Below are 21,760 nucleotides of genomic sequence, written 5' to 3' on the forward strand. Positions count from 1 at the left end.
TATGGTAATACTAAAAAGTCAACAGCCTCCACTCTTCCATTCTAGTCCGATTCCAATATTGAGTGGCCTGACATAGCATCTCGCTATGGAGGCATAATCGTTGTAGGCAGTATGGTACTTACAGCATCCTCGAACCTCTGAGTGCTTGGGGACAAATTAGCCGGTGTCCTTTAATGTAGCCTTTACGTGAGTTGAGTCAATTAGTAGAGTAATCACAGAGCTATTTTTAGGGTTTTGTAATGCATCATGGGCCACCTTCATATTTGTCATGTTGTATGGACCCACATAAATTACGTTGTTTCAAAACAAGAAAGAAATATTTTAACCTTGGTGTTGTCCTTAAAAACATGATTGGCTCTAGTGTGAAAAGAATCTCTAATTGGATTAGGCAGTACAATAGCATCTGAACTGTATCCACTTGCATCTACTAAATGTTGCCCTAAATTACATTACTAATTAGTAGTGTTCTAAAATTAAAACATGAAAGAATCACTAATTTTAGCCATTTATCTCTGTCCTAAACAAGTTATTTTATTTTTTTTTACTTACAAATTTTTTTTTAATGTTTATTTATTTTTGAGAGAGAGACAGACAGAGGGTGAGCGGCGGAGGGGCAGAGAGAGAGGGAGACACAGAATCCGAAGCAGGCTCCAGGCTCCAAGCTGTCAGCACAGAGCCCGACGCGGGGCTCGAACTCACGTGCTGTGAGATCATGACCTGAGCCGAAGTTGGACACTTCACCAACTGAGCCACTCAGGCGCCCCACAAGTTATTTTATTTTTCTAATTTTTATTTTGTTTTTATAATCCTAGGATTTTAGTGATGGAAGGATCTTCACACATCATCTTGTGTAATTATCCATTGGTACCTGCATCCCCTGCACAGCAGCTCTGTGTCTAGCTCAGTGCTTTTCAGCTGTGGTGGCACAATAGAATCACTTTGGGAACTTTGGAAAAAATACAGTGTCTGAGCTCTCCTAGATCAGCTATTAAAGAATTTTAGGCACTGGGGCCTGGTTATTGGTAACCTTTAACATGTCCATAGGGGATTCTGATGTGCAGCCGTTATTGCAAACCACTGATTTGGAGTCTAGATTCTAGGCTAGTGTTTCTCAAACTTTAGAATGCAACAGAATCATTTGGGGGAGCTAAATTGGTAGATTGCCCCAGAATGTCTGACTCAGTAGGCCTGGGGTGAGGCCTGAGAATTTTCATTACAAATAAGTTTTTAAGTAGTCAGAGATAACACTTTTGAGAATCAGTGATCTAGACCAGTGCCTGTCCGATAGAAATAAAACAAGCCACTATGTAATTCAAAAATTTTCCATTAGCCGTGTTAAAGTAAAAAGAAATAGGTGAAACTAATTTTAATATATATATTTAAGCCACCGTTTATTCAAATATTATAATCCATCAACGTGTAATCACTATAAATATTTTAAATGAGATATTTTATGTCTTTAAAATACTGTTAAAAAAATCCAGTGTCTTAACAACACATCTCAGTTTCGATTAACCACATTTCAAGTACTCAGTGGTTACACGTGGCTATTGGCTATGTTTTGTACAGCACATAAATGTAGGCAATTCCTGAGGATTGCTAACAGATAAAAATTTACAAGATCTTTGGTTTATAGTCTGTTTCCATAGAGCTAAAACAAAGGTTCCTCTCATTTGCCCCAATCTGTGTCTTTGGAACTCTCATGTTTTAGTTTTAGTTTTATTGTACAGACACAGCATCCCTTTCATCATGACACATAGTTGGAGGTGGCTGTCATGTCCCCCTGAGCCTTCTTTAGGCTAAACATCACTAGTTGTTTATGCTTTTCATATTATGAATGAAGTTTAAAGCCACTTCTCATCTGAACGTGTCTCTCTTAAAATGTGGTAACGACAAATCACGTGTAGTACTCTGGCAGTAGTCTGACCTCAAAGAAGACTACAAAACCTGCCCCTCCACCCCACTCTGCCCTTTCTGAACATTTACTACTCTTTTTTTTTTTTTAATTTTTTTTTCAACGTTTTTTATTTATTTTTGGGACAGAGAGAGACAGAGCATGAACGGGGGAGGGGCAGAGAGAGAGGGAGACACAGAATCGGAAACAGGCTCCAGGCTCCGAGCCATCAGCCCAGAGCCTGACGCGGGGCTCGAACTCACGGACCGCGAGATCATGACCTGGCTGAAGTCGGACGCCCCTGAACATTTACTACTCTTATTGCAGCCTAGAAGGCCATTGTAGTTCTTTCAATGGCCAGAAACACAGAAACAATATTGTCTCCTACTCAACTACTGAGCTCAACTACTGAACCCAGAACTCTTCCATGCTACTGAATGTAATTGCTTATTTTTGGGAACTCAAATGCAAGGCTTTCCATGTATCCTGATAGTGCAGTGGTTCTCAAGCAGAGATGGTTTCGATGCCCCCCTGAGACATTTGGCAATGTCTGGAGACAGTTCCGGTTGTCACAAGTGACAGGGAGGGAGGCGGTGGTGGTGCTACTGGGATCGAGTGGGTAGAGGCGAAGGATGCTCCTAAACACCCTACAGCGTACAGGACGACCCCCCACAACACAGAAGGGTCCCAAAGGTCAGTAGTGTCGGGTGGAGAAGCCCTGCTGGAGGGTAACGGGGGAGGGTGTGGGCTCAGGAAGCAGTGGGGATCTTCTCGAGGGCCTTCAGGTTCTGGTCGCACTGTTCTTATGGCTATCATGAGTGCCCTTGCTGGGCCCCCGAGGGTACCTACTACACTCACGATGTAGCGTTTGCTCACTTTTCCCATGTCACCAGAAAAGGAAGTGATTTGTCTACCTTGATTTTTCCTTTCGACTATTTATTTGTAGTCAATTCAAGTGAATATAGAAAAAAAATACAGAAATACGTTTAACAGGTACTGCTAATTCCACTATCTAGGGATAACCACAGCTAACATTTTGGTGCCTGGGTCTGAATCCTGGGTCTGCCATCTACTGGTTTTGTGACCATGGATAAGTTACCCTAGAGGGATAGTGTATCAGTACCCATCCCATAGAGTTGTGAAGACCAACCACATCTAATGCACATGCTGTTTAGAACAGTCCCTGGCACATCGTAAGAGCACTTTAAAAGATGGTTTCAGGTGTTCTTCTTTGTATACATTCGTGTGTATTTCTGTGTCTGCCTATATAGTGTGTAGGTGAACTTGGTCAAGCTCATGCAGTGTGCCTAAGCCTATTTTTTTGGCTTATGTGGAGAACACTTGCCCATATTACTGAAAGTTCTTAGAAAGCCTGTTACTTTCTGTAGAATACCATGAACTTAATGTAAAATAACTAAATACGTAATTTGGTGCTGAATCACACCTCTTAAACAAAATTCAAGAATAGACTGACTAGAGGTGGCAGGTAGTAATGGTTTAAAGAAGTTTGAGAAACACTTAAAATTGAGAATGTTTCATCCATTACCTTACTTTGTTTTCCTGTGGGTGAAAATATCTTAGCAACAGACACTTCAGGGTAGTGTATAGAAATGGCTGTATTCCAGTCTGTTCTAGAATCTTGCCTCAAATTGATGCATAGTTTCTTGGTTTCCAGTTTATAGAATCTGCATTCTTTACATTCTCTAATTCCCCTTTGCAAATATATATATATATATATATATATACACACACACACACACACACATACATATGTATATATACATATATACACTATATATATATACACACACGTTTATATATATACACGTGTGTATATACACACACACATATATATGTGTGTATATATATGTATACATATGTATATATATACATATACGTGTATGTATGTATATGCATATATACGTATGTATATGTATGTATACGTATGTATACGTATGTATACGTATATATGTATAAAGATCCTTATACGTTTGAAGAAATTCCTGCCTTCTCTATAGCTTTCCGTTGAAAATTCACTTTTCTGAATTGAAAACAAAAAACCTCTTTCTCCTACACATTTAGGTCTGAAGTTCTAAAGTGATGAGTTTATATTTTGTGATTAGACTATCCTAGATTTTCATTTGGAAGAGTAAACAGTTCGGTGCGAGACTGGGCAACAGTTTGGCTTCTGAGTGGCTTATTTCCTTAGTTTTAAGGATGCTAGATTGTGGTTGTCTCACTTCAGTTTCTGTGTATCTGGGCTCTGTGTTTGTGATACAGTTTGGAACTTTAGAAGCCTTTGAGGGGTTTCTAAGTAAAGATAGCTCTTAAAGTTTATTACCAGCATCTTAATTAAAAAAAAATTTTTTTTAATGTTTTTATTTATTTTTGAGGCAGAGAGAGACAGAGCATGAGCAGGGGAAGGGCAGAGAGTGAGGGAGACATGGAATCGGAAGCAGGCTGCAGGCTCCGAGCTGTCAGCACAGAGCCCGACGCAGGGCTCGAACTCACGGACTGTGAGATCATGACCTGAGCTGAATTTGGACACTTAACCAATGGAGCCACCCAGGCGCCCTCCAGCATCTTAAGTTTAGAAGCAAACAGTGTGTTTTAAAGTTTCCATTTGGCGGGAATAGCATTGTGGCTCCCTGGATGGCAGGAGAGGAGCCAGGGAGGGGAGCATCGTTCCATAGCACAGCTGTGTGTTGTCCTCATTTTCTCCACTGTGTTTGTAGCACTCAGACAGGATGTAGAGTTCAATTGCTTGTATTGGGAACTTGACAGATTGCTATCTTTTGGGTATTCTTTGTTAGATGAATGATTAGTTAGCCTGCAGCTTGTTTCAGAAGAGAAGCACTAGATACAATTTATTTTGGAGGGGGCTCTAGGAATCCCAGTCCTTGGGTGTGGAATGGCCTGTAATGTCTGGACCCTGCCTTGAGGCCGGTAGCGTATCACCACCTCCAGGTGTTGAAGCAGCTGAGGCCCCGGGAGTCAAAAGTCTCCTGAGTCAGCCAGCTGGTAAGTGGGGAATGAGGTCCGAGTTTGTTGCCTCTCAAGAAGGTAATGTGGTTGAGTGCCTGCCCTAGTGCTCTCCACACAGCCTTTGGGAAGAATCCTGCACTGTCAGAGTTGAGGCTTTATCTCTGTGTGAAGGATTTCCATGGATGGCCTAGCCATCTGAGTGTCAGATGAACTTAGTTCATTTTTAAAAGGTCTTGACTGGGGCTCCTGGGTGGCGCAGTCGGTTAAGCGTCCGACTTCAGCCAGGTCACGATCTCGCGGTCCGTGAGTTCGAGCCCCGCGTCGGGCTCTGGGCTGACAGCTCAGAGCCTGGAGCCTGTTTCCGATTCTGTGGCTCCCTCTCTCTCTGCCCCTCCCCCGTTCATGCTCTGTCTCTCTCTGTCCCAAAAATAAATAAACATTGAAAAAAAAAAATAAAAGGTCTTGACCGACATTTTTGTTTTGATAGCAATTGCCTGTTCAGAGCACTTGGCGATCAATTGGAGGGACACTCCCGAAATCATCTCAGGCACCGACAAGAGACCGTGGACTACATGATAAAGCAGCGGGAAGATTTTGAACCCTTTGTAGAAGATGACATTCCTTTTGAGAAACATGGTAGGTTCACCGTGGGACACTGGATCCTCCAGGAGTAATGCATTGGGTAGTTAAATCCATCAGCGTTCCCCGCCCTCCCAGCCAGGGGTTTGATGACATAAAATATGGCATTCATTTATGCAACAAGTATTTATTTGTTTGCTCTGTAATAGGCAGCATGCTAGGCAGTTGGGAACTAGTAGGTTTAGGCGTATGTACCTTTAATAAAAATGATGATGTTAATTAACCTGAAAAGTTGTTTATGACTTCTTATTCATTGGGGGGTAAAAGCAGACTGTAAAATATATGTAGACTGATCTTAGTTTTAAAAGGTATACACACTAGGAAACACACTAGGAAAAGTGGACAGATACTAACATTTTATGGTTGTTGGTGCTTGGCTTCACTTATTTTCCACTTACTTTCCACTCACTTTCAACAGCTTCTATAAAGGAAAGGTAATAAGAATACCTAACTTACAGGGTTTTTGTAAAGCTTAAATTAGATAATACAGTTAAAATAAGTTCTTAATAAATGTCAGCCATCTGGGGATGGTGGGACTAGGACTATTTTAAATGATCTTCTGCATGTTTTTCTGATTTTTTAAAAATGACCGTGTATTGCTTATATAGTCAGAAAAAGCAATACTCATTTCTCATCAAAAACCCAGACACAACCACTCTTCTTTGGGGCAAGTGAGTTAGTGATTTAAATTAGTTTCTTAATATGCTCAAATCTAGTAGGAAAGTACATATGAGCTTTTAAACTTTAAGGATCTACTAAACTAGTGTTGATATATTTAGTGTTTTACAACTAACATTTTCATCACACGGTCAGAGTCTTATCTGTCCCGTAGGAGGAGGCAGAATTGTTCTGTGTTTTAGGGAGCTAAGTCTGGAAACCATGTCAAGAATGGATGGAGAGAGACTGAGAAGGAGGATGAGTTGGAAGGCTCTCCGCATTGGCCCAGTCAAAGCATAAGAGGGTCTCCACCAAGGCAGCTACTGGGGATAATGACTAGGGTCCAGACCGAGACCCGGTTTGGCAGTGTGGCTGACAGGTCTCATCGGAGGTGGGGAGGAGGGGAGAAGGAGGAGACCAAGGTGATTCTGAAGTTTCTGCTTGGGGAATGGCTAAGTAGCTGGAGGCTTAGCCAGATAGAAGACAGCAGGAGGAAGACCTTTGGGAGGGAAACTATCCATGACCCCAAAGCCTTTCTCATTCCTCACTAGCGAAGGGCTCATTCACTAGGTACCAGCAACAAAAGAGACACAGCAGCAGACTCCCCCTCCCCTCCTGCCCCCACCCTTACCCCCATGAGTAGTTCGTACTCATGAGTAGTTTGACCGAGTTCTGACAGTTCCTCTCCCTGGCTCACCTTTGGGCCTAGCAGGTACCAGTTTACCAGACGGTCACCTGTTGGCAAGTGTCGGTTTGTGGGGCAAGGTTTGTAGTTGAGCGTTCTATAAAATGACTTGTGTCATTAGTCTGATGAAAATAATCATTTTGGATGAAGAGAGTTTTTAGTTGGTGACTCGAAATTCCACTCTGAATACCTTCAGCAAAGGTCACGTGGTAGTTTGGGGGGTGTGGCAGGACAAGGAACTCAAACCCATCAGTTGCCAGTGTGACAGTGCCTACAGATGTCCAACGGGAAGGCGTGTTTTTGAAATGCCACTGTGTTTGCCTGATGGTTGGTCGGTGCTCTGGAAGGATCTGACATCACAGGAGTTGAGAGGTGGCTCTGATGGCCACAGCAGAGAATGGAAACCGAGAAGTCTGCACTTGGCATTTACATGTCGGTTGGAGACTATACTTACTGTTACGTGTTTTTAATGCCTGTCTACCTTTTTATACTGTGAGATTCTTGAGGGACACGGACTGTGTCTGTCCCCCAATTGGTAGGCACTCAGAAGATCTTTGTTAAGTGAATAAGTGAATGGTTCACTTAACTCTTTAGGGCTTGGTTACCCTTGCCTGTGGCTGTATTTTTTAGGACTATTCCTTTCCTTCAGACTCTGGCTTCTCCAACTGTACAGAGACCTCCTCTCCCTCTCTCTTCATACCCCGTCATCCATTACTACCTCAGTGTTTTTTCTTTCACTACTTCAACCTCGTAAAATCAAGCCTCTGTGGCCATTTGCCTAGATTTCTTCACTACTTTTTGGACTGGTTTCATTGCCTCTTGACCCCTTGAGTTTGTTTTCCACATTGCAGCCAGAGTGGTGATCTGAATGTACTTATTTATTTATTTATTTATTTATTTATATGAAATTTATTGTCAAATTGGTTTCCATACAACACCCAGTGCTCCTCCCAGCAGGTGCCCTCCTCAGTACCCATCACTCACACTCCCCTCCCTCCCACTCCCCATCAACCCTCAGTTTGTTCTCAGTTTTTAAGAGTCCCTTATGGTTTGCCTCCCTCCCTCTCTAACTTTTTTTTTTTCCCTTCCCCTCCCCCATGGTCTTCTGTCAAGTTTCTCAGGATCCACATAAGAATGAAAACATATGGTATCTGCTCTTCTCTGCATGACTTACTTCACTTAGCATAACACTCTCCAGTTCCATCCACGTTGCGACAAATGGCCAGATTTCATTCTTTCTCATTGCCAAGTAGTATTCCATTGTGTATATAAACTGCAATTTCTTTATCCATTCGTCAGTTGATGGACATTTAGGCTCTTTCCAGAATTTGGCCATTGTTGAAAGTGCTGCTATAAACGCTGGGGTCCAAGTGCCCCTATGCATCAGCACTCCCGTATCCCCGGGGTAAATTCCCAGCAGTGCTATTGCTGGGTCATAGGGTAGATCTATTTACATCTTTCCCCTAGCTTAACCCTGGGGGCAGCTCCCCACTGACCGAAGGATGAAGTCCAGACTCTTCAGCTCTTGTTTCTTTACCCTCGTCTCTTGCTGTTGCCACTGTGTCTTCTGCTTCCCCCACCCCTCTGTCCCCCTGCCACTCAGCAGTGTGAGTTCCTGCCATACTGTAAAGCATGCAAGCTCATTCTCTGTCTCTGTCTCCGTCTCCGTCTCTCTCGGCTCTGCTTGGAACATGATCCCTTCCTCTTCTGTCTCCTGCTTGCTGTTTGGAAATCAGTGCAGTCGTGTCAGCTGAGAAGCTTATCTGATACCCTTACCTCCCCCTCCCACTACCAGACGGGCTTGAGGTCCCCATCTGGAGTTAGCCAAGCGGCAGGGTTTGAGGGCACGGTCTTCCACAAGATACCAACTGAAAATCTGGGGTTTCCAAAAACCACCCTGGGGTTCGATGGTTTGTTAGAAAGACTCAGAGAACTCAGTGAAGGTGATTGTACTCACAGTTATAGTTTATTACAGGGAAAGGATACAGATCAAAATTAGCCAAGGGGTAGAGTCTGGGAAGGTTAGACAGTCACAGAATATTTATTGTCAACCAGGGAACTCACACAAATTTCCGTGGTTGGAGTATTGGGGCTTCATTATGTAGATATTATTGATTGGTTGCCTGAGAATCCAGCTTCCAGTCCCTCCGGTCTTCCTAATACCACACGGCCAGAGAGGCCCATCATGTGTCACCTCATGAGCGCAAACTGTCAAGTGTGGCTAAGGGACCCATCCTTCTTGCGCTTGGGACATTTCAAGGGCTTAGAGGTTTATTACCCAGTTGCCAGGGACAAAGGCCAGATATCTCTGGTAAGGCCAAATTCTTTACCACACATCCCTTTCCGGCGGCGCTTACGCAGTAGTGCCTGTCTGTTTATTTGACTCCCCGCTGGCTGTAGACTCCTTGAGCTCAGACCGCGACAGGCTGCGTCATGGGGTGGCCAAGAGCCAGGTCTTGGAGTCAGACTGCCTGGGATGAAATCTCAGCTCTGCCACGTCCTGGCTCTGTGACCTTGCGCACAGTTATAAACTTCTCTGAGCCTTGGTTTCCTTATCTGTAAGATGATGGATAATCTCTTTCAGAGAGTTTTGAGTAATAATCCAGAGGCGAGTGGAGGAGATGTGCTTACTACGTAATAAGCACTCATCAATGCAGATTTAAGATTACTCTGGATCTCGTTGCATTTCCGGTGTCTTTCAGAGCTAGGGATGTAGGAGGCATTCCATAAGCATTTAATGGAGGAAGAAAGGAATCCGTTCTTTATGAATGACTGGTTCTCTCCCGAGTAGCACTCGATGTACTCCTGTCCGACCGGCTGAGGTCCTAGATTCTGGCAAAGCTGATGGACTTCTCAAATGTATACTTTGTCTTTTACCATTTGGAACTGAATAAATAGCGAAGCATGTTTGCATTTGGATCTTTCCGTTATAAAGGCTTCATTTTTCTTTCTTCTGTTTCTTTGCAGTGGCCAGTTTGGCAAAGCCTGGCACATTTGCTGGCAATGATGCGATTGTGGCCTTTGCAAGAAATCATCAGTTGAATGTGGTGATTCATCAGCTTAATGCCCCTTTGTGGCAGGTGGGTCGCCTACTGAGGGATTTATCTTAAGCTCTTATTTATAAATTCGCTTTGGGGGTGTCCTGCGATGGTGCAGCAGGGTCACTTGGACCACAGGCTTAACCAAGATGGGAAGCTCCCGGTGGCTTGGACTTAAACCCCAGGCCATGTACAGATGGAGTCCGAAGTATAATTCAGGGACCTTTAAAATATCATTCAGCAAGGTGATGGGGATGATGCACATGTTGTGATGAGCACCAGCTGTCGCACGTTAAGTGTCAGATCGCTAAGTTGTACGCGTGAAACTAATATTACGCTGTATGTTAACCAACTGGAATTTGAATTAAAACTAAAAGAAATAACCATACATGTGTGAGAGAGAGAGAGAGAGAGAGAGAGAGAGAGGGATATACATATATATAATTCAGCGGTCAGTTAACTGGGTAGTTTGAGGGTAGAGAGCCTAATGTGGAAATACTTTAGATGACTTTGTTAAAAATATTAAAGGGGAGGTCGAGAGGATTAGTGCAGACACGTTCTGGTTTGGAGTATGCCTATTCCACGTGTATGTTTTGTTTTTTAGGTGGAGGGAAACACAAACCAGATGTACTCAATAAGCCTTGCTAACAGGGTTCTGAACAACAGAATTTATTTCATGGCTTAGGATGTCAACCTCTGTTTCCGTGCTCTGCTCAGGCATGCGTAACGGTTTTAATAGTTTTCGACGGCAGATAAGATTTTATGACAAATGTTCAAGATGGCCTCCCCACCCCTGTTGTGAAGTACCTGTCCATTCAACTGTTTTCACTTTTCTTTACCTTTGGTATCCTAAATTAACCTCACCTCCCCCAAACGGTCCATCGGACCACGCATTCAAGTATGGAAGGTCACAGGTCCAGGGGAAAGGGTCTCCAGGCTACCACCCTCTTGTGCTGGCCCCTCGCATTCAGGCTGCTTCTTCCACTTTGCGGCTCAGCTCCTAAAGACGGTGCCTAGGACTTCTGTCAGTCCGCCTTCCCGCCACTCCCCCATTTCTAACCGTTCCTTTTTTTCAACGTTTTTTTTTTATTTTTTTATTTTTTTATTTTTGGGACAGAGAGAGACAGAGCATGAACGGGGGAGGGGCAGAGAGAGAGGGAGACACAGAATCGGAAACAGGCTCCAGGCTCCGAGCCATCAGCCCAGAGCCTGACGCGGGGCTCGAACCCACGGGCCGCGAGAGCGTGACCTGGCTGAAGTCGGACGCTTAACCGACTGCGCCACCCAGGCGCCCCAAACCGTTCCTTTTTTAATTAGCTGAAACATGTTAATCATAGAAAACGGTGACATTTCAGAAAAGCCCGTCAGGCAAAAATCACCCAGAGTCACGTTATCCAGAGATAATCGTGATTACTGTTAATATGTTAGGCGTTCACATAAACTCTGAAAAACAGCTGAAAACATTCATACTTAACCGACAAGAGACGTGTCACCATGGTTTTAAACATATTTTAAGCACCTCTGTTAAAAAAAAATTACAAAAAGAAAGCACCTCTGCACATGTAGTCATGTCCATATGCACGTTTGCACAGTCACGTATCGCTGTATGTTATTCGTCTCATAAAGGCAATGGTGACTTTTTTTCTCATTTTTTTCCATAGACCACCTGCACGCATATATTCCTCTGAAAGTGCTTATTTCTAGCCTCTGCTCGTTAAAAATACAGTTTATAGAGATACAACATATAGGTAGCAGAATTCACCCTTCTCTAGTGTGTACTTCAGGTGTTTTGAGAGACACAGGTCCCACTGTGAACGTATGGTGGGACATTTCCGCCAGCCTAAGAAGTCCCCTTATGCCCCTTTGCGGTCACCCGTTCCCTCTCCCCATTCCTAATGCCACTAATCTACGTCTTGTAGTTTTGCCTTTCCAGAATGTCGTACAAATGGAAGCAGATAGTCATTTGTGTCTGTTGTAATATTCTTTAATGAAATTATGTTACAACAAAGTAAATTAGACACTCCGTGGATTGGTGCAGGGTGCAGTGAGCAGGAGGGAGCCAGTGACTGTAGGTGTCGTTTTGGGGGGGCAGTGTTGTAAGATGTACCGACCCCAGGGAACGCTCTCATGTTTTGTGAGCCTCTCTCTTTCTAGGGAGGGTCTTTGAGCCAAGAATACTGGTTATGGCCTTTGTTGTCCCAAGTTTTGGTCATGAAAGTTTGACTGTTCAGCAGAAGTCACTGAAATCATTTGAATATTTGAAACATTTGAATAATGACCCTATTCTTGGAGAAAAATATTCTGTGCCAACTTGGGAACCACACAGCCTGCCTTTCCCTCCATTGATAACTATTTTTTAAAGTTTTTAAATTAGGTGCTTGTAGAAGATAATTCTGCATAGTTAAAATTTTATTTCCAAATACATTTCTGTAGTGTTCTTTCTCATGGATTGCTAAACATGGATTGCTATATATATATATAGTTTTTTTTTGGCGGGGGGAGAGTGTGTGTGTGTGAGCAGGGGAGGGCCAGAGGGGAGGGAAAGAGAATCTTAGGCAGGCTGCAGGTTCCACGCTCAGCACGGAGCCCGATGTGGGGCTCGAACTCATGAACCATGAGGTCACCACCTGAGCTGAAATCAGGAGTCGGATGCTTGGGGCGCCTGGGTGGCTCAGTGGGTTGAGTGTCCGACTCCCTGATTTCAGCTGAGGTCGTGACCTCATAGTTCGTGAGTTCGAGGCCCACATGCTACTGGTGTCAGCTGTCAGCCCAGAGCCCACTTCGTATCTGTCCCCCTCACCCTCTGCCCCTTCCCCACTTGTGCTCTCTATCTCAAAAAATAAAACATTAAAAAAAAAAAAAAAAGTCGGACGCTTAACCAACTGAGCCACCCAGGCGCCCTGAAACATATTTTTAAAATAAGTATATTTGCTGTATGATGGAGCTCTGTGCTGGATCTCCCCCATCTTCCGCCTCCCCAGTGAGGCATCTTACACCATTTAAGAATTGAAACTGTGTTGGTTGCTACTGTCTTGGTTAGGAGCTCTCGCGTCAATAACAAGTGGGCTCGCACTCACACCATGGAGGTGCTGAAGCCTGCGTGTTTTCCTGGTGTCCCAAAGGAGCTTAGGCTTCTGTGAACCATAGAGGCGTGGGTAGCATAGAAAGTGATACATAAACGTAACGTAGTATCTTACTACCTGTGACTTCCAGTAAAAACAAGAAGGAGGTGCTGATGTTTTGGAGTTTTAACAAAGAGACAGTTACTGGGCTCTTTAGGGGCCGGATTCCGAAAAACTTCAGAGTTTCGGTGGAGGTGGTGGTTTTCTGGGGGGCATACCCGGGCTGGACCGTCACCCCATTCTTGTCCGACTGTGCTCCATGGGAACATTCACAAAAGACTGCCTTGGGAGTAATGCCTTCAGGGTTGGGCGCAGTGGTAAGTACAGCTGGACTACATACCATTTTGTTTCGAAATTGATTTCAAGTCGGAGATTTTGGAGTTTGTTCTTGTTAATGTTTCTTACTATGTGGTTGATGGAAGATGCTATTTTTGTTTGAATGATGGGTAGAGGTACTGTGAAGCCAATAAAACCTAAATGTATGGTCCCTCATTTTTATGGTCCCCTTTCAAGGTCTTGGGAGGAGTTGTAGCAATTTAATGTTCGTAATTTTGTATTCTTTTTCTCAGAGCCCCAAGTTGTTTGTGCTTCAAGCTCCACAAATCTGCATCCTGGAACAACCCTTCCATCCTGGAAGGGGCCTGTGCATTTGAGGGGCTGATGGGTGCCCACCCCCACCCCCCAAACTTGAGCTTATTTAATTTCATTGTAAATTTGCCCCTGACTTTTGATTATGTGTTTTCCTATGGATGTATTTCTGTATAGTTAACCATTAAGCACATGGAAGCATACTTACACGGCCACATGGGTAGGAAAAAAGAGAATTCAGAAATTGCCTAAGCATTTTTTTTTTTTTTTAGAGAAGGTCTTTATTTTTTCCCCACACATTAAATCAGAGGCTCAAAACACAGGGCCCACAGTCCAGCTGTGTAGCACCAAATCTCTTGTTGCAGTCAGATACCTGTTCTTCCGGTCCAGCCCTCTGGCACATCCCGGGCATACCCTGAATTCGTGTCTGCATAGAGCCTGTTGGCTAGCCTTCCTAGACAATCCAGGTGGCGTTTCTCTCCCCCAGTAGACACCTTCCCCATCCTCGCTGGCATCCCTGTCCCCTTTCTTTTGCCTGCAGATTCGTGGCACCGAGAAGAGCAGCGTGCGGGAGTTACACATCGCGTATCGGTGCGGAGAGCACTATGACAGCGTTCGGAGGCTCAATGACAACTCGGAAGCACCTGCCCATCTCCAGACTGATGTGAGTGAGGCCTCCGTGTTCTTTTGTATTCTCAGCGCTGGTGAACTGGGGCAGGAGCTGCGTATCCTGCAGCTAAAACCAGGGATGTTTTGTGGAAAGTTGTCTTTAAGAATCTGTGGGCTTGGTTAAAAAAAATTCTTTTTTCAGCTCCAGTGAGATTGATAGATACAATTACAGGTCATTCTTTTGCTTTCCCTAATCGTCTTTGATGGCTATGATTGCATAAAATAGAATTTATATAAAATTCTGAAATTACTTTTGTGACTTAAAATTAATCCATGCAGGGGCGCCTGGGTGGCTCAGTTGGTTAAGTGTCCAACTTTGGCTCAGGTCATGGTCTCATGGTTCGTGGATTTTAAAGCCCACACATCAGGCTCTCCGCTCTCAGTGCAGAGCCTGCTTTGGAACCTCTGTCCCCTCTGTTTCTGCCCTCCCCCTGCTTGTTTTCTCTCTCTCTCTCTCTCTCTGTCAAAAATAAAATAAAACTTAAAAAAAAAAATTAATCCATGCTTCATATCTGAAGTTTGGAAAGTATAGAAAAAGTGAAGAAAATAAAAAAGTGCACAGGGTCAACCACACTGGCAAAATTTTTGTTACTGTTCTGGTGTTTTAGATATAGCTGTGTTTCCTTTCCCACTCTGTTCAATTAACATGATTTCATGAGGCTCTTCTCACATTATTACATGCTTTCTTTGTAATTTTAAAAAATAAAGTGAAATCGCTCTTCCATTGTTGTTCCCCTGCCTGAACGCAACCCGCGTTATCCGTAGGTCATCAAATCTCCTGGAGAGATTTTCCCCATGAAGCAAACGTGTGCGTGCACGTGCACGTATGTCGCTTTTGCGGTCTTTCCACGCGCTCTGCCCCCGATTGTAAGCATCCTACACAAACTGTTGTGCGCCGTGCTTTTCAAATGGAAGGTATCTTGGAGTCTCACTCACCGCAGTGCATAAGGAGCTTGCTAAACCGTGTTCAGTGGCCACACGGCATTCTGCTGCGTGGATGCACTGTCACGTGTTTGACCAGTCCCTTTGGCGGACTTTTAGGCGGTTTTCACACTTCCGCTTTTAGAAGGAACATGTGGTGCCTTATATATACGTCTTTTCACGCTTGTACGAGTGCGTGTGTGGGATAAATTCCTAGAAGGTCCTCACTGCATCAGAGGACGTGTGTATTTATAATTGTGACAGGTATTGTGCAGGCTTTACCAGTTTGCACTCCCACTCTCCGCGTGCGCCTCTCCCTGCGTCTTCGCCAGCACAGCGTATCACATTGGCGAACCTCTGTCAGTTCCGTGGAAAGGATTGTTTTCCTAACAGTTTTAACTTGTGCTTCTCTTATTAGTGAGTTTATGCTCTTTCCCTGGGTTTGCAACCTATTTGTATTTCCTTTTTTTCGTGAACTGTATTCATTTTCTTTGCCCACATTTTTCCCTATTCAGGTTTTTTGTTTTTGTTTTTTTTTTTTAGTGATTTTTAGGAGCCTTTATAAATTAGGGAAATTAGCCCCTGTCTGTGGCATGAGTTGCCAGTATTTTTTCACAGTCTGTCATTTGTCTTTTTATTCTTTCCCCACTGGTCTTTGCAGTGATGAAGTTTTAGATTTTTATGAGGTTAAATTAATCAAGGTTTTTGTTTCTGTTTTTTTTTTTTTTTTTTTTTTTTTTTTTTTTTTTTTTTTACATGTCTCCTGGGTTTAGGGGTCATGATTAGGAATGCCTTTCCTACTCCGAGGTTAAAGAGAATTTTCCCATAGTTTATTTTCGTACTTTTGTGGTTTCATTTTTTCAAAAAAAAAATTACACCTTGTCTCTCTTTGGAATTTATATTCATATAAATGGGTGAAGGTAGAGATCCAACTTTATGTTTTCCCTTGTGGTTACCTAATTGTACTCCAACCATTTATTTATTATATATCTTTTCCCCACTGACTTAAAGCGCCCCTTTTCTCATCTATCAAATTCTCTGTTTCTGGATGTAGATTCTGTTCCACTGGTTTCTTTGTTCATGTGTGTGTTGTTTTGATTAAGAGTATATTTTAAAATCTGGTGGAATTTTTCACTTATTTTCTTTCTTTATAATTTCTGCATATTCTTGTTTTTTTTTTTTTTTTTAATTTTTTTTTTTCAACGTTTATTTATTTTTGGGACAGAGAGAGACAGAGCATGAACGGGGGAGGGGCAGAGAGAGAGGGAGACACAGAATCGGAAACAGGCTCCAGGCTCCGAGCCATCAGCCCAGAGCCTGACGCGGGGCTCGAACTCACGGACCGCGAGATCGTGACCTGGCTGAAGTCGGACGCTTAACCGACTGCGCCACCCAGGCGCCCCTATTCTTGTTTTTTTGTTTTATATATGAGTATTAGAATAAGGTTGTCATGTTAAAAAGAAGTCCTGTTGCCTTTATTTTTATTGGGCTCTCATTAACAGATTAACTTCAGGAAAAATTGGCATCTTCGTGGTGTTGAGTCATTCTGGCCAAGAACCTAATAAGCTTTTTTTTTTTTTTTTTATGTTTATTTATTTTTGAGAGAGAGACAGAATGCGAGTGGGTTGGGGCAGAGAGAGAGGGAGGCACAGAATCTGAAGCAGGCTCCAGGCTCTGAGCTGTCAGCACAGAGCCTGACACAGTACTCAAACCCAGATGAGCCTCAAATTCATGACCTAAGCCAAAGTTGGATGCCACACTGACTAAACCACCCAAGCGCCCCTCTCTGATTCTTTCTTTTTTAAATGATGGCCCTCCTACTAGGTGTGCAGTGCTATCTCATGGTTTTGATTTGCATTTCTCTAATGACTAATGATGTTGAACATCTTTTCATGTGTTTGTTGACCATCCATATATCTTTGGAGAAATGTCTGTTCAGGTCCTTTGCCCATGCTTTAACTGTGATGTTTGTGTTTTTGTTGTTGAATTATAGGAGTTCTTTATATATTCTGGATACTAGATTCTTATAAATCTATGATTTGCCAAAATTCTTTCTGTCTGTGGTAGTTTTTGGTCAATTCTTTTCTTTTATATATATATTTTAGGTATAGAATTATATTATCTGCAAATAGGGATAATCTTTCTTATTTCTTTTCAGTTTTATACTTCTATTTTTTGGGGGTGGGGGGGACTAATTGCATCTGCTCTTATTTCCAAAATATTGTTAAATAATAGTGGTAGTAAAATCTTTGTGTTCTTTACTTTAATGGAAATTAAGCATCATTGTATGGATTTACCATGGTTATTTAATTATACCTACACCGTGAAGCCCTCAGGTTGTTTCTGGTTATTCGCTGTTCGTAGCACTGTGGTGAGCACTCTTACATAAATCCTTAAATCCTTACTACAGTTGACGTTATTTGACATTATTTCCTTTGAATAAATTTCAAAGACGATACACATTGCCAAGTTGTTTGGGTATAATTTTATAATTTTATAGTAGATCACTTTTTATTGTGAGGAATGTACTGCACACTGCGAGATTCTCCTACTTTTCCATGCAAACAAGTAGAAATTTGTCCTTCCCTATTTCTCATCTCTCTCTGTTAATAGGAAGCAAAGGAAGAAGGTGTTCGGGCAGCCACAGAGGAATGATTTTAGCTTTTCTGAAATAAGCTTAGGTCATAAAAGCCTCGTGGATACCGAGTGAACTGCTCTCTGTGTCTTTAGAAGTTGGATCGGCAGGTTCCCTGGAGTGGGCTGGTGTGCACGTGGTGTAGGTGAGGTTGGATGAGTTGTGCTCACCTGTGACTGCGGCTGGGACAGGAACTTCACACCAATGCTTGCTGGTGATCAGATGGGGCCTAGGGACACAGATGAGAGATGTATGTCTGTTTCTTCCAGACAACTTGTCCTGCTGCAGAGGCTCATCGGGTGAACTTCTGTCACTAGGCTCCCGGCTCTGGAAGTGGACGGACACAAATGTGTGCTGTTCGAGCCGGCAGTCCTTACCAGAATGTTGGTATCCAGAAACTACGTAGGAGCTCTAATGCCATTCGTACTGAAGCCCTAATCTTGGGCCTTTCTTTTTCATACTTCTCTTGTGGTCTGGAATCTCAGTGTCTGGCTGAAATTGAGCCTCGTCACTGCTATTCCCCTAAGATTGTTCCTGGGATCTTTTCCTCATAAATATTTATTAGGATGATTTTGAGATTAGAGTGTCTTCCTGTGTTGAAGATTCTGAATGTAATTTGCTAGTGTTCCATGATCGTTACTCTTTGCATTTCCTTTAGTTTCAGATGCTCCATCAAGATGAATCAGATAAAAGGGAAAAGATGAAAACGAAGGGAGGTGACCTCGACGACGACCTGAGAGATGAAGTAGAAGATGCCGTCCAGAAAGTCTGCACCGCGACTGGGTGTTCAGTCAGTGTCTTTTTCCTGCAGTAATGGCGGCTAAACATGCACTGCCGGGCCTGGTTCACCTGCCAGTCTCGTAGAGCCAGCCTAGCGTGCCGACACCTGAGGGGCCAAAATAGGTTCATGACTTGTAGGTTCATGGCCTGGTTAGGTTCAGTGCCAAGAGCTGTTTATTCATTTTTCTCTTGTTTGCTACACTTTACCCAGTAATACTGCTCAAAATCCTAAGAAGTATGTGGATTTTTTTTTCCTCTGACCAGTGTTTATGCTAGTAAAAGTGCAGTTTTCTAAAGGAGTTCATTTATATTAAAGGGTTATTTCTGGTGGCCAGCTTTGTTGAAAATTAAGACCTTTTTTAAATGGAAAAGGTCTTCCGACCATGCCTCAGGTCCCACCGTTACATCATTTTATGTATGCAGTTGGTGGAAGGACGTGCCCAGTCCTAAGTGTTCCTTTGTTTCTTGGATAGGATTTTAACCTGATAGTCCAGAACCTGGAAGCTGAAAATTATAATATTGAATCTGCAATAATTGCCATGCTTCAGATGAACCAGGGGAAAAGAAATAGTAAGTCCATGATTGATATTCATAAGCTTTCAAGCTGATTACATTGGTGATTTTCCAAACATTTAATTTTAATCAAGTCACAGGTGGTAATTATACTGTCATTTGTTCATTCACCAGCAGTTGTTTATTGAGCACTTTCTACACATGGGCACAATTTACTAGATCCTAGCCCTGCATCAGGGAGAAGGTAATCTGGGGTCGAGGCGGGGATGGGGGTGAGAAGTAAGTAAACTGATATAATAAACGGATTGGAGTGGTGTGGGTGCAGGGTCCCAGGGGAATGCGTGAAAAGGCCACTTAACCCCGTCGTGGCGGGATGCACAGTGTCAGGAAGACTTTGTTCTTTTCGAAAGAATCCCTTATGAAACCAAAATGATAACTGAAATAGAATGGAAAGAAAAATTAGTTACTTTTCTGATGGAAATACTTAGATTACTACCATCTATCAACTGGTGATAAATCAGAATTTTTTTTTTTTTACTTGAACTGGGTTTAATTCTGTGACTCAGAAGAAGGAAGAAAGGATGTGGAGTCTCACTGTTTCTTCACATTAATTACTTAAAATGATTTCAATGCATATTGCCAGATATGTGCCAGAGACTGCTCCTGGCAGTACAGCCGTCTGTGTGATTGGACATTTTATCATCCTCTCTGTATATTTGCTGTGCTTTCTTAGAAAGCCGTAAGTAACTTGGTCTTTGCGACGTTACGACAGTCGTGTGTGGTGCCTGTGCGTGTAGTGTGGTGTGTGCTTGACATGTGTGGCTGAGACCAAGGAATTAAAGTTTGAACTTTATATAACTTTAATTAATTGTAATTGAATTTTATTTTTTTCAGTGTTTTAAAATTTTTATTTTATTTATTTTGATATAGAGAGAGTGACAGAGAGAGTGAGCAGGGGAGGGGCAGGGGCGGAGAGAGAGAATCCCAAGCAGGCTCTACGTGCTAGCATGGAGTCCTTACCTGGGGCTCGAACCCACAAACTGTGAGATCATGACCTGAGCAGAAACCAAGAGTCCGATGCTTAACCAACTGAGCCACCCAGGCACCCCTAATTAATTTTAATTTAAATGGCTAAAAGTGGCTGGTGGCCTCTGTATGGGACAGCACAGGTTTAGAGCCTGTTTCTGGTTTTTGGGTGCAGATGAAAGCTTTCCCCCTAAAAACACATGTTAAAAAGTGGCTTAATCTAGTAAAACACTGTGCAGGTGGGAAGCCAATGATAAGGCTGGTCAGCAGGTTATTTTTAAATTTATCTTCCACATATTACCAATTATTTCCCCCTGTATTCCCCATTGTATTGATATTAGAATTTTGCTTCAAGGAAACTTGCTCTCCACACACAGGTAATTTCGGAGTCATTTAACAGTGTACGTTGTTACGCGTTGTGTAACGATCTCAGGTTCGTGATTTTAATAAAAGGTCTTTCTTTGGAAGATGCAGAGGAGAACCTAGAGTCCGGCGGCCGCGTGCCCAAGCCATGCGACCCTTTATGGGAGGAGGGTGGCAGTGGCACGAGAATCTTTGGAAGTCAGGGCTTGACTGAAGGCAGGACTGAAAACAGTAAGGAGCGGGCCAGCCCGAGCGAAGACAGCAGAGCAAATAGAAACCAACTCCCTAAGGTATGAAAAACGGGGCTGCATGGGCAGAGGGTGGGCTGCTGTCGTGCAGGGGCAGGGGCAGGAGCCCGGAGCTCATTTTAGTGTTTTCTTTCGATTTTTAAAAAGTAGTCATTGTAGCAAACGGGTGGGAGCATAAGGGTGTCTCAAGAAGCAGAACGAGGACCTTGCTTGTCCGGTTTGGTATGTGTGGGGATTAGAGGTACACCCTGAAGTCCTACTGTGTGTGTGCACGTAGAGCCCTACAGCCTGCCTTCCCTGCACAGTGTCACTGTGTGCCTGCGTGCTTCCGTGGTAACCCACATTGTAGGATTCCCTTAAATGCTGTCATCTTTAGTGGAAAACTCTGTGTATAAATCTTTGTATTTTGCATTACTATTCGTGTGTGTGTGTGTGTGTGTGTGTGTGTGTAGAGTGCCAGAAGAGGAATGGACAGGTTAAAGGGTATGGATATTTGAATCTTTATAAGGCTTTTTGATGAATTGTCCAATGCTTCCCAAAAGGGTGGTACATCCCCCTCCTGCAAGTAGTATATGGCACCATTCTTTTTACTGAATTTGGAATTTATTTTAAAGACTTCCACCAAGCAGTTCCGAGCTCAGAACGCAACATAATGTAAAAAGCCACAGGCAGAGGTAAAGATGCACTAAGCTTCTGAGGATTTTGTGAGGATTCCCTGGGGCATTAAATTATGCAGAGAAAGGTGTCCGATGGCATGTCTGAGCGTCAGCTCGTGCAAGGACCAGGGTTACTGTTTCTTAGGTCACTGTGAATTGGATGAGGAGGAGAATGGAATTGATTTCATTTGCCAGCTCAGCGAGGGGACAGAAACTTCAATGGAAATTTGAGCAGTGATGGGAAATACATCAGTTCTGGTCTGATCGGTGGGTTTTCTGTGTTCTTGCTGAGAGGCGGTGTGTGCCCCCTCTCTCCGTCAGTCAGCCCCGTGTCTGCCTTC

The 21,760-nt window shown here is 43.2% G+C and overlaps 1 protein-coding gene across 2 annotated transcripts in view; it reads left to right on the plus strand.

Moving 5' to 3' along the window:
• The window catches only part of OTUD3 (OTU deubiquitinase 3), a 30,393-nt gene that overhangs the window by 3,532 nt on the left and 5,101 nt on the right, over positions 1-21,760 (plus strand). The window contains exons 2-8 of one of the 2 annotated variants that reach the window (XM_086715863.1): positions 5,367-5,515; positions 9,828-9,940; positions 14,150-14,272; positions 18,492-18,623; positions 19,087-19,183; positions 20,621-20,805; positions 21,565-21,686. In XM_086715863.1, the coding sequence (XP_086571989.1) occupies positions 5,367-5,515; positions 9,828-9,940; positions 14,150-14,272; positions 18,492-18,623; positions 19,087-19,183; positions 20,621-20,805; positions 21,565-21,657 (892 nt within the window). In that variant the 3' untranslated portion in view covers positions 21,658-21,686. The remainder of the gene's footprint in view (positions 1-5,366; positions 5,516-9,827; positions 9,941-14,149; positions 14,273-18,491; positions 18,624-19,086; positions 19,184-20,620; positions 20,806-21,564; positions 21,687-21,760) is intronic. The other variant, XM_025912534.2, reaches the window with a different exon arrangement.

Source organism: Puma concolor, chromosome C1 (assembly GCF_028749965.1).
Source record: "Puma concolor isolate L17-30 chromosome C1, mPumCon1.1.hap2, whole genome shotgun sequence".
NCBI lineage: Eukaryota > Metazoa > Chordata > Mammalia > Carnivora > Felidae > Puma > Puma concolor.